Source organism: Podarcis bocagei, assembly GCF_964188305.1.
Source record: "Podarcis bocagei genome assembly, chromosome: 6".
In the NCBI taxonomy this organism is placed as follows: Eukaryota; Metazoa; Chordata; class Lepidosauria; order Squamata; family Lacertidae; genus Podarcis; species Podarcis bocagei.
In genome coordinates, this window is record NC_138130.1 from 84,471,259 (window position 1) to 84,489,090 (window position 17,832).

Below are 17,832 nucleotides of genomic sequence, written 5' to 3' on the forward strand. Positions count from 1 at the left end.
TAAGGTAAAGGTAAAGGACCCCTGACAGTTAAGTCCAGTCGCGAACAACTCTGGGGTTGTAGCGCTCATCTCGCTTTACTGGCCAAGGGAGCCAACATTTGTCCACAGACAGTTTTTCTGGGTCATGTGGCGAAACCGGAGCAGCGCACAGAAATGCCATTTACCTTCCCACCGGACCAGTACCTATTTATCTACTTGCACTTTGACATGCTTTTGAACTGCTAGGTTGGCAGGAGCTGGGACCAAGCAATGGGAGCTCACCCCATCGCGGGGATTCGAACCGCCGACCTTCCGATCGGCAAGCACTAAGCTCAGTGGTTTAGACCACAGTGCCACCCACGTCCCGATCGTGAGTTGCCTACCCTTAAATCCAAACATTGACTTCCTCGCCATTCCTTGTCCTTACTTTCAAAGCCTTCCATGACCTTGTTCTTCTATCCCAATACATGACCTTTACTTCTCCAGCTCAGCCCACCACTATCCAAGATTCTCTTGCTTCTTCCAAAGACTCTTTGCTCTCTACCAAATATACTTGGATTTACCTCTCAGAAAACCTGTGTGATGCTTCCGTTATTAGTTTTTAGATGTTTTAATTGTTGGCTAGGGCTGATAAAGTTGTACTGGAGGGCCAGTGCTTCCACACCACTGCCGTAAAAGAGACAAAGCACACTGATACTATATTATAAATAATAATACAGTAATAATATTATTATTATAGGAAGGTAATTCTGTAGCTAACTGTAGAGAATATAGTATGTGATGTAATACATGTATATAATATATATGGTTCATTTAAGAATAGTAACAGATTTGTTTACTTAAAAAAAACACTTCTGTTTTCAATATATTCTCCATCCCTGGAATTAGAGATTAAGCAAAGAAGTAGAATTTGTGAAGTTCTTCAACATTCATAATGTTCTCGCCATGCAGGATGGAGTAATATCTTCTGATGATCTGGACCTTGTAATGTCTGATGGCTTGGGAATGCGGTACGCTTTTATTGGACCCCTGGAAACCATGCATCTGAATGCAGAAGGTATGTCATTTGTTCCACTAAGATTTAAACATGGGAGTTTCCAAGGCACATGTTTCATGATATGTTGTGAATATCGGTTTAACTGGTCAGATCTAAGACCTAAATCCTGTTCTTCTTTACACCGTAATCTTCAGTATCAGGATGTTCCAAGCCATTTGTAAAAGCTGTTCCAAACATCACCATGATGAATGATAAGAATTGGCAACATGAGGTACTTCGTTAAAGAGGAGCATAGGGTTTAGATAAAGGATTACTGCTTTAGCATGTAGCTTTATCCCCAATTCAGGCCTGGTAAAAATAGTTTTTTACATGCAGCTTGTGGGTGACTAGTGTTCCAATTCAGAGTGTCATCACATAGAAGCACCCTAAGACTAGGTCTACACAATATATAATCCACCAAAACAATAATAAACTTCCAGTTCTGTATTGTGACGTGCAAGGGGCTCTACTTGGATGCGCGCGCGCACACACACACACACACACTTTTTTTTTGCATTTCTAGGTAGAAAACAAAAACAAAGTTAATTCAGCCTGTGGTGAGCTGTGTCTGGTCTGGTCTGATCTATAAAAAATTGTGCCAGACTGTTCTAGTCCATTTGGTACATTTCATGTGCTAAACATCTCCAGCTGCAGATCCAGGAACAAAAAGACAAGAGTTACTTCACTGGCTTGACTGAGAAAAGAAAATAATACCAGTCCCTTAGACCTGTGAAAGCTTGCTGGGTCCAACTTATTCTCAACCTTTGGGAATACTACACAAACTTTTTGGGTTGTTCCATTTGTTCTGGAAGGGAGAACCTGATACATTTTTGAAGGGTCCGAATTTAAAAAACAACAACCCATAAACCTATAGGCTATCCAATGGACTTCACTATTTGGGAAATGAATGCCTTTAGCTGCTTATGGCTGCTGTCCTGTCTGCACTACTGGGGCTTGCTTCTGAGTAGGGTTGTAAGAGTCTTTGCTCTGCAATGACAATCCTTCATAGATGGGAAGGGAACTGACTGTAGGGCACTGTGCCAGTAGCCTTGTGATTAGAGAACAAGTGCCAACAGCAAGTCAGTGAGAACACAGAGAGAGGGAGAAACATGAGAACTGAATGCTGACAGACAGAAAGGAAGCCCTTAACATTTTTTAACAAGAGAAGTACTATAAGGATATCTAATTGACTTAATATGATAATGGTGAATGCTGATTTTGGGTCCAGTGAGTTTTTATACCAGAGCTGGGCATTTTAAAATTTTGGCAAAGCAGCACTTAAAAAGAGAAAGAAACGCTATCAGATCCTTTTAGTGAAAAAACCTGCCAGCAATACAGTGCTTCTAGAGACATTTTCTCATTTACCTATCACTGTATTATCTTAACACAAAGTACCTCCTGTGTGGGTGCCTAATCTTTTGAGGTTCCACATTATGTGGTAACATTATACGCTTGTTTTCAAGCTTTCTGAATTACTTTAAGCTTATAAAAAAAAATCACCTGCAAAACAAGCAGGGGAAACTGTATTGGATACTATGCTTCAGGCAGCTCCCCCATCATAATCTCTGTATATTTCTGTAGTATTCATGACAGCAGGATTACTTCATAGCTAACACTTCCAAGTTTGAATCACTCAAGAGATGGAGTAAATATCAATGGGTGATATCCATTAATATAATCAGAGCAGATCAATTGGTTTCAATGGATCTATGTGAAGTAACAACCACCAGCTACTTCAGACATCTTGTAAATATTTTCTTTTTGTCTACATGGTTTGTACTTCTCAAGTTTGAAATTCTTCTCAGGTCTGAAATTCTGTTGGTTTTATGGTTCTTTGTATATGTAGAATTCTCTGTTTAGGAAAGACCAACAAGAGATCTCCAATTGTATTTCAGGAATGCTGAACTATTGTGACAGATACCGTGAAGGTATGATACGTGTCTTGAAAACCTTTGGGCCAATACCGGATTTTGCAGGGAAAACAGAACAGAAAATCAATCAGGTACATGTGCAAATTGGAGTAACATGACATCCATCAAACTTACATTTAATATCTTAGTTGTTTTTAGGAAACAGCTCTTACCCATTTTTGGTACAGTTTACACATCAGTTGGCTTTTGTTTGGAAGGTTAATGAACAATTAATTCCGACACTGTATAAATTAATAGATGTTGAGATCAGCAGAGTCAACCTGGGCCCAGTTTGCATGAACTGCAGGCATATGACTCAGTGAGCAATTGCTCATGGCCTGCTACCACTTTGGGTGGCACTTCTGCAGTGTAGCATACAGAATGAATTGCGCATACACACCACCTTTACCTGTTGTACGCCCTACATCATTACATTAACCACATGCAAAATAAGAAGGCAATATGGCTGTCACCAAAGGCAATGACAGTTTGATCTAAAAAAGGGGGTGGAGGAACCACTATACATACCCAAACGACCTAACACTGTATTTTCGTCAGAGGTAAGTTGAAATGCTCACTTTGGAATATTTGGGTGTCATTATCTGGAGCACTCTTACACATTGGGCAAAAATGCTTTCATGATACAAAGCTGAACCTCTTCTTGCTAGTCATTTCATTCTTTCCACTCTAGGATGATTTAACATTCTCCATTCAGTTCCTTTAATGTATAATCTTCCCAGAACAGCCTGTCTCATTCTTATCTTACTGGCACCAGTGTCTCTCTTAACTTTCAAGGCCCATTCTTGTCTTTATGCCTCACAAAAGCAGAGGCTTAAGTATTTCACCTTACGTAAATTACCTTTCTAAGGATACACTCAAAATGACATCTAAACAGACAAATTGCTTTACAATGTCTATGAGGAGACAAAAAGGAGGTCAAATGCCCAGCATGTACTTACGCCTAAAGGGCCAAGGACCAGGAATATTCTATGTTGCTTAAAAACGCAGTGGCATGACAAATTGTAAACAGATAAGGATATTGGCAGGATTATTGTAATAATCTGTAGTTTCATAAGAGTATACAATTAAAGCAGATTAGTAAAAGAATAAGTTAAGTTAAAATATGCAGGAAATGATAAAAATAAATTTAAGGAACCGCAGAAAGAGGAGGAAGGAAGTCAAGTTTTGAAATGTTTAAATGACTGCAAAACTATTGAAATGTATATAACTGAAAACCATAAATAAAAAATTAAAATAAAAAAACGCAATGGCATTGTTCAGGACCAGATGAGAATAAACAGGATAAACCATGGTTGCATCCCACATTGATTACACTGTCTGATGTTTATTTTTAAAAAAACAACACTTTAAAATTAGTCTACACATTATGATTCCTGTACAAACTTCTTTCTCTAGGACTAACGTTAACATGATATCTCCAAAACTGTAGCCCTAACTAGATGGATGGGAGATACCTGGATTTACCATTTGTTGTGCTATATACTGGTTGAATGGAAAGGACCTTTCCTTCCACAACAAATTGAAATTGCTTTGCACTTCTTTTAGGTAGAAGGACACAATGCAAGATTTTGTTACAGGTCCTACTTGTACAGTGGATGCTCGGGTTTGCGAACGTGATCCGTGCGGGAGGCATGTCTGCAACCCGCAGCGTTCACAACCTGTAGTGCTGCGTCTGCACATGTGCGGGTCATGATTCAGCGCTTCTGCGCATGCATGATTTAGCGCTTCTGCACATGTGCCGAAACCTGGAAGTAACCCGTTCCGGTACTTCTGGGTTTGGCGTAGTGCACAACCTGAAAACGCGCAATCTGAAGTGTCTGTAACCCAAGGTATGACTGTAGTTCTCCTATTTGTGACTTGTATTTTTTTTAACCTTTTCTTACCAGGCAATGTGTGAAAAGACCCCAGCTGACCCTGAACACCTAAATGCCAGAAGACACTGGCGAGATGAATGTCTTGCACACCTGGCTAAACTGAAAAAGGAAATTAAATCTGACGATACGCATAATCTTTAAACCAAAGGGGCAGTCATCATTGGATTGGTATTTGAATGGGCACATGCATCTCTTCCACAAGCAGATGTTAAAAGCATGGAAGACTCAGTTGCAAATGCCAGAGTTGGTCAATCCACATAACTGTAGTCAAGTTAATTAAGGCTGGAATTTTTTTTATCTAAAGCTACAATCTTAAACCCTTGGGGCAGATGCATGGATTTCAGTGGGACTGCATATTTGATTGTAAATTGCACCTTCAATGCAAGACTTCCTTCATTTTAAGTAACATCCTGTATTACAGAAATTACTAATTATTATGTAATTTTAGTAATTTTACTCTGGGATGGCTTCTTATCAGCACTCCCTTAAATATTAATAGTACAGGACACTGGTGTTATTCATTTTAAATGATGCTTGTTGTAATCATACTTTGTGGTTAATTTAGCCCAAGATGTGTTTGAGCTTGCATTTTGGGGAATATAAGATTAAGCTGGGACAAAAATAATGACTGGTTGTTCCTTTGGGCTGCATTCTGCTCTGTGGAGTACTAGGCATCACACCCTGATTTATGACCATTTGAGATTATAAGCAAATTCATTTGGAGACAAGTCTGTTTCATTAATGTTAAAGAGCCTTTAACATTATGAACTTTGCATCATAGACTTTGGTATGGTGTCTAGGATGGCAATAAATCTACACAGGAACATATAATATTGACTGGAAGGTGTTGTCGTTTTTAACCTGGTTCTGTTGACTGTTCTTCCAATTGCAACGTGACTTTAGGGATTAAAAAAGCTTTTCCTAAAATCAAGTAAACAAATGCAGTTTACAATGCCATAGGTTATGTTACTTGTTCCAGATGTGTTGTCTGAAGCCTTGAGTACTAAATTCAGGACCCATATGATGTTGACAGCTTGGTAGCTAAACAGTTTTCTCAACAGGGTTCTATACAGCTCATTGATAAGAGAAGCTCATTCAAAAATAACCCATTGGTCTGCTGTGTTGACTATCTTACCTGAATCAGTTCCTTCTGTTTAGTTCAGTTCTCTACAGTGATTCCAGTTTCAAATACCATTGCAGACACATTTCTTGTACTAGTCTGTGTAGAAGCTATGCAACTATGGTTGTTGAACCAATCAACAAAGCTTTGTCATATCAGATTAGATCATTGGTCCATCTAGTATTGTCTACACTGAGTGGCACTGGCTTTCTAGGAATTCAAACAGGAGTTTTATCTACCTGGAGATGCCAAGGGTTGGATCTGGAGTCATTTGGTTGCAAAGCATGTCTCTCCACTATGAAGGCGGAACCAACCAATGCCTCAGATTACTGTACCATATTCAATATACAAAAATATATATGAGAAAAGCATTTTTAAAATCAGTTTTTCCCTTTTTTTGTCTTATGAAGTAGAAGAATTCTTATTAGCAACAATTTATATCAGATTTAAAATATTTCTGTAGATAAACTGATGACCTTGTTTTCATCATTGCTAACCAACTAACTGCCTTTTTGTGAGACTGAAAGCCTTAGGCCATGAGACAAATATCAATATCTTATATACCACACGGAATGAACCAGTAACCTTGGCAGATGCCTTCACAGGTGGGGAGTGTAGTTGATACCTCATAGGGTCCTCCTGTAGCATAACTTATACACAACATGGGGCAAGCTGCTCAGTTTTCCTCCATGTCTTAACTAGGGCTGGGTGATATATCAGTATATCATCCAAAGCCAGTTTGAAGTCCATACAGTGGTACCTCGGGTTAAGTACTTAATTTGTTCTGGGGGTCCATTCTTAACCTGAAACTGGTCTTAATCTGAAGCACCACTTTAGCTGGGCCTCCTGCTGCTGCTGCTGCGCCGCCGGAGCACTATTTCTGTTCTCATCCTGAAGCAAAGTTCTTAACCCGAGGTACTGTTTCTGGGTTAGCGGAGTCTGTAACCTGAAGCGTATGTAACCTGAGGTACCACTGTATTGTGATACTGGCTTTATAATTTTTGACCGAGCAATATATAGTGAATCATGATATGTGTGTGCATGCGCACACATACTGTGCAAAAATCATGGTGCAGGAAAAACCGTGAAGCCAACAAATACCTCTGCATAGCTCCATCCTTATTTCAGACATTGTGATATATCAATATATCATAATGTTTAGCTGGTGATATATTAGTGTTGAAAATCAGATATCGCCTAGCCCTAGTCTTAATGTGAAGTTTTAAGAGGATTATAGATACAGAAGAAACTTCAGCAGGGGAGACTCTGCTCAGAGGAGTTCCTTGTCCTCTGTTTGGATGGCAGGTGCTGGGCACAGGGTTTTCTCTGCTGGATTTCCCTCCTTTGGGAGCCTACCCTAGCTTCTTCTAGACTGTAGACCTGTAAAGACCATCTTGTTTAGTTGAGTTTCAGCTTGGATTAATTATCACAGCCCTGTATAATTGTTTTATTTTTGGTTACTGGTGATGTTGCTTTTGTGCTGCCATTTTATGATGATGACTTTTCAATTGTCTGTTAATGACTGCATGGTGTTCAGGGCTATTTTGTTGATGGGGATGAGCTATACTGACTGATTGGTTCCATTATGCTAATAGCTACATGATGTTCAAAACCTCATTAGCAAATTTAAAAGAAAGAGAACTTCTTTTCTTTATTTAAACCACATCATGGTGGGATTATAATACAACTACTAAATAATTGCTATAACATTAATTTCATTTTATTAAATATGAGTGTGGCTTTTTAAAAGTCATTTTGTTCTAACTTGCTTCTGTTCTGAAATATTGTAGCTCTCTTAACACTGGTAAATATCTTCACTTTGCTTGTCAATAAACATATGTAATGAAATCTCTGTTATGTTTGTGGGCTGTTTTTATGCCAGTATTAAATTTGAGCTTGAGATAAGCTAGGGTATATTCGGATAATGTATCATCCCACTGTGATGTTTACTTTTGAAGTTACCACATGCTGTTATCTGTACAGGTCTAAACAGGGATTCATTGAATGATAGTTACTGGTGCCAATGTAGCTAGCTTGGATGGGAAAGTTTTTGCAGCTAGTGGTAAATGTATTTCAGTCTATAACACTGTGGAACCTTACAGAGAATTCAATTGTTTATATACTTCATCTTGTGCTTATCATAAAAAGGCAAAAGTGACTGTCTAATTCCAACACCACAACATCACACTATAGTTTTAATGTAGTTTGAGAATCTTGTGGTTAATATTCATTTTAATTTTGTGCAAATAATTCTGAAATTATGGTGCTTATTATTATTATTATTATTATTATTATTATTATTATTATTATTATTTATACCCCGCCCATTTCCCCAGCTGCTCTGGGCGGCTTCCAACAAAATATTAAAAATACAATAAAGCATCAAACATTAAAAACTTCCCTAAACAGGGCTGCCTACAGGTGCTTCCTCAGTGTTATATAATTACTCATCTCCTTGACCTCTGATGGGAGAGCGTTCCACAGGGCAGGCGCCACTACTGAGAAGGCCCTCTGCCTGGTTCCCTGTAACCTCACTTTTCACAGTAAGGGAACCGCCAGAAGGCCCTTGGAGCTGGACCTCAGTGTCTGGGTTGAACGATGGGGGTGGAGACACACCTTCAGGTATACTGGGCCAAGGCCATTTAGAGCTTTAAAGGTCAGCACCAACACTCTGAATTGTGTTTGTAAATGTACTGGGAGCCAATGTAGGTCTTTCAGAACCGGTGTTATGTGGTCTCGGCGGCCGCATTCTGGATTAGTTGTAGTTTCCGGGTCACTTTCAAAGGTAGCCCCACGTAGAGTGCTTGAGAAAAAGTGGTATGCAAGAATGGACAATTTGTTTTAACCAGTAAATGAATTATTATTTACATATTTAAATTTATATTCTACCTGTCCCTAAGATTAAGCTTGGACAAGATTCTCTTTAACTCAGTGGTAGAACCCCTATGTTCAGAAGTTACCATAATTATAAATCGTAGAAGTTAAATGGTGGTTGCCAGGGCCATTAAAAGTAAGTTCATGGCTCTCCTGGAATTCTGATGAATATTTTAATTTTAGCCGTAGTGGCTTTGATTTATGCTGCTAAAAATTGCTAATCTCAGGAGTAAATGTATATTCATTGAGGTTGCTGAGAATGTAGCCGCAGTCTTCTGCTAATGTGGCAGACCCACTTAAAGTGTTCTGCTAAATCATGTTGCAAATTACCATGAGTGGAACTAAATCGTATCAGAGGAGGAGGAAAGCAGTTGAAGAGCAATTCAATTATTATTTGGACATTAATTACGCGAAGCATCCCTATAAGTAGGTGAATGTTAGTGCTTTGTATTGGAGCTAGGCAGATTAGCTGAAAACCTGTTATATGACATCCAGCAGAGGAGCCTGGCTTCTGGTGGGCTTTCATGTAATCCCTTGTGGGTGCAGCATCTGATAGTGGGTGATAAGTGCTGCATTCATAGGTGATTTCCATAACTGCTTCATCCTCCCCTCATTAAGCAGAGTCCTGGGAGGAGAAGCCTGGTTTACTGCTGCACCATCTCTTTGAGAAGACCGTGAAGTTGTGCCTTGAGACCTCCTCGCTGGGGCTGAGGTGCATGAGAAAAGATCATCTATGAGGTAGGACTGCTCTGAAGATGAATCGGTATATATAGCTTTTCTTCAAGGGAGACTTCTAAACCTTTATACTATTGACTTAGAATTGTAGCGTTGGAAGGAACCACAAGGGTCTTAAATTGCTGAGTCGAGTTGGGCTGATGTGCTTCATGCAAGAGAGCCAATTTTTAAAGTCATAATGTGGAATGTGATGCATGGTATAAGGAAGCCACAATAAATGTTTCACGTTTGAAACCTAGCAGTATCCATTTCTATGTATGTGGAGAATTTACATATTTAGTCCTACAGGATTTTGGTTTGAACCTCACAATGTTTCCAGCTGAAGTACTTGACGGTACATCTATTGAGGCACTGGGGTTGGGAAAATCTGCTATGGAACCATCACTGGTGATGTGTTTTGACCGCACCAGTTCTACTAGTCCAAGTAGCTTGCAGGCACATGTTGACTTTCATCAGGGATTTGTATTTACGATGTAATTGTAAATGAATGAGGTTTATATAAGCAGTCATCTAAGACTACAGCAACACATACTATCCTGGTTGTCATAATTCATTATTTTCTATGTATCTGAAATGAAAGGGTATATAATTATAATCTCTTTTGCTAATTAGGGTTTTTTGCATCACAAATTTGCAACACGTTCCAGAGGGATAGCTATGTTAATATCCTTGCATAAGAAAACCACCACCACCACAGCTTTGGGACAGCTTAAAGACAAGTTTGCAAAGAGATTTTTTTGAAAGAATATATTTTTCAAGTGACTTTAGTAATTGTTTAAAAAGCCTAGGGTATTCTACGAGCCGTTCTTGAAACTTTATCAATAACTATTTAATAATGCTTTTGTATATAAACTGCTTTATATATTACTTTACCAATTTCATAATACGTTGCCAATTTATTTCATTTTCAAAGTTTCTACATCACCTTTCGCTGACTGATTTCAAAGTGGTTTACAACCACACAACTCGAACACAGCAACAATAATTTTAAATCATGAGAACTGATTGCAAGAAAATGGCAAACTAGCACGAACACAACATAATTAACAACAGAAGGCCCAATGTAACAAAATAGTCTTGGTCTGCTCACGGAATGCCACAATGGCAAGTGCGAATATTTGGATGTAAAATAACTTGATTCAGTCTAGATGGGAGCAGGAGTGGGGAGTGCCGGAACCTGGTCAGTATCTCCAAAGCAGGCTTACTGGCTGCTATTGAATGTGGTGATAAACTTTATTGTTCCAGGAATGAGGCTAGATGAGCCTTGGGCTCATGTGATTTCACTCCCTTCTGCTCCTCTAGTTTGGCTGTGCAGAAATTGGAAGTTTTTCTTTCCATTTTGATTAACCACAGTTTAGGGCTACATATGAACACTGAACTGTTTAATCCTAACTATGGTTAATTGAAACAAGCAACTTTATAAACCAAGGTTCGAAGTTACCTTGTTTCAGTAAACCATAGATGGTTTGAGTTTGGGCAAATAGACAAACTATTTGCTCCCTGATGCCCTTTGGATATAGCATCTTGTCTTATGAATATTGCCAACAATGGTTAAGTGGACTGCTTTGACAATTTGACAATGCAGGGATGTGCAACCTGCATGTAGGGATTTGTTTGTTAGTTGTCTGTCTTCTCTAAAGGTGCTAGGTGCTTTTATAGCACCTAGCTAGGTGTTTTTATAGCTAAAGGTGCTAGGTGTTTTTATAGCTAGGTTTTTAATCCTTGGTTCTTTAATAATTTGTTAAGTATTTTTAAAGGATACTATTATTTTATGCATATTATCTATTTACCTGTATGACTTGTGCAAAAGGTGGTACTGCATATAAATTATCTAAATAAATGACTTTCACCAGGGAAAGTCATTTGTTTTCAAACTTTGCCATTGAAATCAGTAGGACTGTGGCCAACAGTGCAATCCTAATCATGTCTACTCAGCATTTTCCCATGTAAATGCAAATGTTTCACATTGATTTCAGTGAAACCCAAGTTCAAATAACATGGTATGGATCTAACCCAGTGGTTCTACCTTATCATACCCTCACCAGTTAATGATGTACAGATTTTAGAGGCCTGACTTCTGCTTCTAAATAAATTGGCCTATTGTTCAGAGAGGCTGATATTCTACAAAACGATGCACCTTTGCACATATTACACCAGCTAGTGTTTTTTCCCCCCTTTACAATTCCCATGTATGGGTTTTCAAACATATGGAACTGTGGAAAAGTACCATTATGCAACTATACACTCTGGAAAAGATTCAGGTATAATGCTTGGAATGCAGTTCATGGGACTGTGTCAACACAATTGTATAATTAGTTAAACTACCACCACAGTCTTTTTCCTTTGGATTTTTTCCTTTTAAAATGATAACGGATATGCCTAGCTTTTCCACTTATCCCTAATACAAAATTTAAAATAATATATCCATCAAAGAAATCCCAAAATATCAATCAGCCTAAATGCAAGAAAAACAATGAAGCACCTTAAAGGCTAACAATGGTTTTAATAATAGAGTCTGCTTAATCAAATGCATGAAGTCTATAATAGTGGAACGGAGAGGTCAAAGAGTAGAGAAAGGCAAAAAGAACAGGCAGTGATAATTACGGTACATAATTACATAGCAGCAAAATGTCTAGACTTCCTAAGGCAGTGTTGGTGATAACCAGGAGTGGCTGTTGAGATCGGTGCTGCTGTGGAGCTGCACTTCTGACAGTGCTGTCACTGCCACTCACCTGGATATGAAAGGGGCGCAGGTGGCGCTGTGGTCTAAACCACTGAGCCTCTTGGGTTTGCTGATCGGAAGGTTCGCGGTTCGAATCCCCACGACGGTGTGAGCTCCTGTTGCTCTGTCCTAGCTGCTGCCAACCTAGCAGTTTCAAAAGCATGCCATCTACAAAAGTAGATAAATAGGTACCGCTGTGGCAGTAAGGTACACGGCGTTTCGGTGCGCTCTGGTTTCCGTCACAGTATTCCATTGCGCCAGAAGCGGTTTAGTCATGCTGGCTACATGACCCGGAAAGCTGTCTGTGAACAAACGCTGGCTCCCTTGGCCTGAAAGCGAGATGAGTGCCACAACCCCATAGTCACCTTTGACTGGACTTAACCATCCAGGGGTCCTTTACCTTCTACCTTTTTACTCACCTGGATGGTGCAGAGATTAGGTAGGGTAGCAGCAGTTGGCTCAACTTTTGCACCCACGGAGCCCTGCCCTTGCCAACGCCCAGCCGCATTTCCGCATCACCCAGGTAAGCAGCAGCAATGCCATTGTCAGAATGGCAGCCAAGAGACACCCACTCCACTATGCCAGCCATGCCTCATAGTAGACAAATATCCTGGTATTGGTACATGGGATTAGAAATCTGTAATCCCTCCCCACCCCGTGATAAACAGGGCTTCTCTGGTCTCTCAGGAAGACAGAAGAGGAAGTGAAGCCTGCTCCTGAACAAAGATTCCTCTGTAGTAATTCAGTGGTTGCACACTGGAGTCTCTCTTGGAAATTCCTTTGACAGTTATATCCCTGCATGTTGACATGTTCTCATAATGGTTTCTGGCTACTGCTGTTTCTGGTGTCAAGATTTGTAGTCGTTTGTTCTTCTGTGTAGAGAGGCATCTCTAGTAGATGATATCACATATCATATTGGAATGATCAGGTGAATAAGCCCATGATGCCAGGCACAACATCATTAGGTCCTGTAACAGTATTGCTTGAGTAGGTATTTGGATATGTTGCAGGGTTTGGTCCCTGTGCTGGTTTCTTTGGTTTCACTGTAGTTACTGGTGAGTATAATTTTTAGGTTGGTGGGCTGTCTACTCTCCTACTAGCTTGTTGTCAAGAAAGGTGAATAATAATCTGGAAGCAGCAGCTGTAGAAAAGGCGGTAATAAAACCAACAGTTCAGTCCTCTACCTGTCTAGTCAGATGTTAAGTCCCAATGAGTTCAGTAGATCTTACTCCTGTGTCAGTGTACGATTGCAACCCGGGACTTTTTTGTGTCTCTCAAATCTTGCTCAGCATGCCCTCTTTGTAAGGACCAAGTTACAAGACTAGTTTCTAAGGAAGTTCAGTGGGGTGAACGAGGGCACACTTGGGTTGCAATGCTGCCTCTTTTGAGGATAGGCAGAAAGAGGTATATACATTCCTCCAAATGACAGCCACCCAGTATGCCGAGCCAGCAACATGAAACACGGAGAACAGATAGTGGACTCAGCTACAGTGGTGCCTCGCAAGACGAAATTAATTCGTTCCGCAAGTCTCTTCGTCTTGCGGTTTTTTCGTCTTGCGATGCACGGTTTCCCATAGGAATGCATTGAAAATCAATTAATGCGTTCCTAGGGAAACAGCCTTCAGACCAGGTCCGGGGACAGTCTGTCCCCGGACCTCTTCTGAAGGCTGGGGGGGGGGGGACAAGGGCTTTTCTTCTCACCCCCAGCATTTTAAAAAACCCTGGGACAGCGGAGGACTTCTCCGCTGTCCGGGCGATCTTAAAATGCTGGCGGGCGGCATTTTAAAATCGCCCTGAACAGCGGAGGACTTCTCCGCTGTCCGGGGTGATTTAAAAGCCCCTGGGAAGGCAGGCAGGGGGGGACAAAGACTTTCGCCCCCCGCCCGCCTTCAGAAGGTGTTCCCACCCCCCGCCCGGCTTCACAGCAGCGCTACGAAGCCCGGCGGCTGGGGCAGGTGCTCCCGCCCCCCCCCGCTTCGGAGCAGCGTTCCGAAGCGGGGTGGCTGGGGCAGGTGTTCCCACCCCCCGCCCGGCTTCGCAGCAGCGCTACGAAGCCCGGCGGCTGGGGCAGGTGCTCCCGCCCCCCCACCCTGCTTCGGAGCAGCGTTCCGAAGTGGGGTGGCTGGGGCAGGTGTTCCCACCCCCCGCCCGGCTTCGCAGCAGCGCTACGAAGCCCGGCGGCTGGGGCAGGTGCTCCCGCCCCCCCCCACCCCGCTTCGGAGCAGCGTTCCGAAGCGGGGTGGCTGGGGCAGGTGTTCCCACCCCCCCGCCCGGCTTCGGAGCACGGGGAGATCGCTTCTCCCCACCGCCCCTTGCTTCAAAAGAGGTCCGGGGGCAGCGGGACCTCTTTTGAAGCAAGGGGCGGTGGGGAGAAGCGATCTCCCGGCCGCCCCTTGCTTCAAAAGAGAAGACCCGCTGTCCCCGGGGCAAGCTTCGTTTTGCGAAGCAAGCCCATAGGGAAATTCGTCTTGCGAGGCAACTCGAAAACGAAAAAACCTTTCGTTTTGCGAGTTTTTCGTCTCGCGAGGCGTTCGTCTTGCGGGGTACCACTGTATACAGCTGCAAATAAAATGTTTTGAATATGTTGTAAAGTGCAATATACAAGTGTGAAACTAGATGGAGAGCTATGCAAAATTCAATGTATTTTTCAAAATGATTTTTTAAAAAAGCATTTTCACAGCGTTTTTTCATATGTGTGTGGATTCCACCATTGACTCACTGTTACACTTGCCTCTTGAAGCAGTGCACACATTATTTGCCTTCTGCTGTCCTTACAGGGTAGCCCTATAATGCACATAACCTTTGCTCAACAAACTCTCCTTATCTTTATGCTAGGATTATGGTAATTATTGTCAGGAAAATCTCAAAGAGAACTATAATATTCCCACACTCTCCTCATGGGTCCTGTATACAGTAGTACCTCAGATTACAAACACATCGGGTTACAAACACTTCAGGTTACAGACTCCGGCTAACCCAGAAGTAGTACCTCGGGTTAAGAACTTTACCTCAGGATGAGAACAGAAATCGTGCGCCAGCAGCGGGAGGCCCCATTAGCTAAAGTGGTACCTCAGCTTAAGAACGGTTTCAGGTTAAGAACGGACCTCCAGAACGAATTAAGTTTGTAACCAGAGGTACCACTGTATTTGGCATCATGAAAACAGTGCACAGCATTGGCATTTTACAACATTGTCTATAGATCAAGAGTCTTGATCGGAAATCAAGTAACAAAATTAAGTAAGGAAAACAAACAGCAGAATAGTATCAAGGGAAACATTCCATTAGCCATGTTAGTCTGTTGCAGCAAAACTATCATGAGGATCTTGTGGCAATTTAAAGCGCGAAGTATTACAGCTAGTCTTGGATGGATTCCACTACAATAACTGCTTGGGTGTGCTCCTGGACACACTGCTAACTGGGAGGCTCAGCTGTGGCCAGGATTGCCTTGCGTCAGCATAGGCTGATGCACCAGCTGCAACCCTACCTTGAGACAGTGGATTTCACCAGTTATCCATGCATTAGTGACACACAAGCTATGGGATGGGTTTTAATGGGTAGGAGAGGATACATTAATTGTAATTTATGCCTCCAGGTGCCCACATGTGTGGGTTGAATAGTTTCAAAATAGGCGCATTTTGCTGCGGAATTTCATTAGTGCGAGAAGTTTCTGAGCTCTGGGCGCAGTACTGTGCCTAAGACTTCAGATTAAAACTGCAGAGTGGGAGGAAAGGGGGACCTTTTTCTGCTTCCCCGCTTCCAGCTACTCTCTGAAGACTGGAGAAGAGACCCTCTTAAGAATATTAGGAAGGTGGGCAGGGGAAGGACTAGACCATGTGGAAAATAAACATAATATTTTAGCTGCAGTTCATTCATTTTCAGTGTTGTATCCTTCTTATAAAAAAGTGCACCTAGACACTCTGTTATTGCGCCCATAACCTAGGTTTAAGGTGCCATTTAGCTTCTGGCTTTGATATCTCAGTTTCTAACGCTGATTTCCAGTATAACCAGTTTTAGGCAACAAGCAATTTTAAAATCATTTCTTTTCTTAGATAATCCAAGTAGAACTATATACTGTTTATAAAGCAGAAAAGTTAAGATTTGAAATGGCAAGTTATTATTTGTTACAGTATTGTTTATGCTGACAATCCTAAACCTGGGAGTAAGCCCCATTGAATTAAATAGGACTTGTTTCTGAGTAAACATGGTAAGGCTAGCACCTGGTCTTTGTGGTCTGGTGTACCAACACAAATAACTAATTAAAGTGAACTACATGGATTTAAATGGTTATGTCTCACTGACTTTATTATAACAAATTTCTTATTAATAACAGATCTTTTGATGTGTGGAAACAGTTTTATTATCTTTCTCTTGATTACTCCTGAGAAAGAGGCCACTATTATTCCCATTTTATAGATGCAGATCTGAAATTGAGAAATAACAATTTATCCAAGACTTACTGCTGAGTCCATAACTAAGAAGGTTTTTTTGTGTGACCTTGAATAGCTTCAGATGCATGACATGCAGAGGTGGTGACAGGAAATACAAGTGACTCATGTTTCATATTCCTCATTCTTTGAAACACCTGATGTGAAAATCAAAACATCTGAGATGGAGAATTTCTCTCTCCCTCTCTCTCTAGATTGAGATCTTGATAATCTGAATACAGATTTAGACATTGGAAAAGAAAAACATGGATCAAAAAGTAAGAGAATGAAACTTGTGCTTCCTGTCTCTTAGAACAGAATCATAGAATTGTAGATTCCTACAAATGCAGAAATATTTTGCCCAATGTGGGCTCATACCCACAACCCTGAGATTAAGAGTCTCATGCTCTTACCAACTGAGCTATTCCAGCTCCCATATATTCTCAACTTTTACAGCCAATCTATAGCTTCCAGAGCAAATAATAGAAATCTGTTCACTAAACACCTTTAATTTAAGTTAACTGACAAGCAAGTTCTGTGTGTCTTAGTGGATATATGACACAAAATCAAAATTGTGCTAATATAGTAACTCCTATCCAGTGCTATTTTTCTAGAAAAAGAGGTGCCAGAACTTACCATGAACACCTCCCTTGTTCTCTTATAATGGCAATGAGAGGTGCTGGAACTTTCTGGCAAGTTCCTGCTTTAAAAAACCCCTGAGTCATGACTTCTTATGGACCAAATCTACACTTATTCCTTTTTATACAGTGGTACCTCAAGTTACAAACGCCTCAGGTTACAAACGCTTCAGGTTACAAACTCCACTAACCTGGAAGAGTTACCTCGAGTTGAGGACTTTGCCCCAGGATGAGAACAGAAGTTGTGTGCTGGCGGCGCAGTGGCAGCAAGAGGCCCCATTAGCAAAAGCACGCCTCTAGTTAAGAATAGTTTCAGGTTAAGAACGGACCTCCGGAGTGAATTAAGTTCGTAACTAGAGGTACCACTGTACTGGTACTTCAAATCTAAAAGAGAAATTCTGCCACCAGTCCCTACTTATTATAAAATAGTAGCTACTAAATACATCACCAGGAGTCTTCTGAGATTTGGCAAGAAACAAAACACCTCTCTTCCTCCTTT

General features: G+C 41.0%; 1 protein-coding gene and 2 long non-coding RNA genes across 6 annotated transcripts in view; 2 read left to right on the forward strand and 1 right to left on the reverse strand.

Annotated features, from left to right (window-relative positions):
• Positions 1 to 7,792, forward strand: part of CRYL1 (crystallin lambda 1) — a 36,558-nt gene extending 28,766 nt beyond the window's left edge. The window contains exons 6-8 of the mRNA XM_081199382.1: positions 931 to 1,036; positions 2,911 to 3,017; positions 4,833 to 7,792. Coding sequence (XP_081055508.1) covers positions 931 to 1,036; positions 2,911 to 3,017; positions 4,833 to 4,961 — 342 coding nt within the window. The 3' untranslated portion in view covers positions 4,962 to 7,792. The remainder of the gene's footprint in view (positions 1 to 930; positions 1,037 to 2,910; positions 3,018 to 4,832) is intronic.
• The window catches only part of LOC308589869, a 60,515-nt gene that overhangs the window by 23,366 nt on the left and 19,317 nt on the right, over positions 1 to 17,832 (reverse strand). The window lies entirely within an intron of this gene.
• LOC308589874 lies at positions 10,131 to 16,552 on the forward strand. Its single transcript, XR_014009524.1, has 2 exons — positions 10,131 to 13,764; positions 14,831 to 16,552. It is a non-coding gene; the product is annotated as an uncharacterized lncRNA (long non-coding RNA).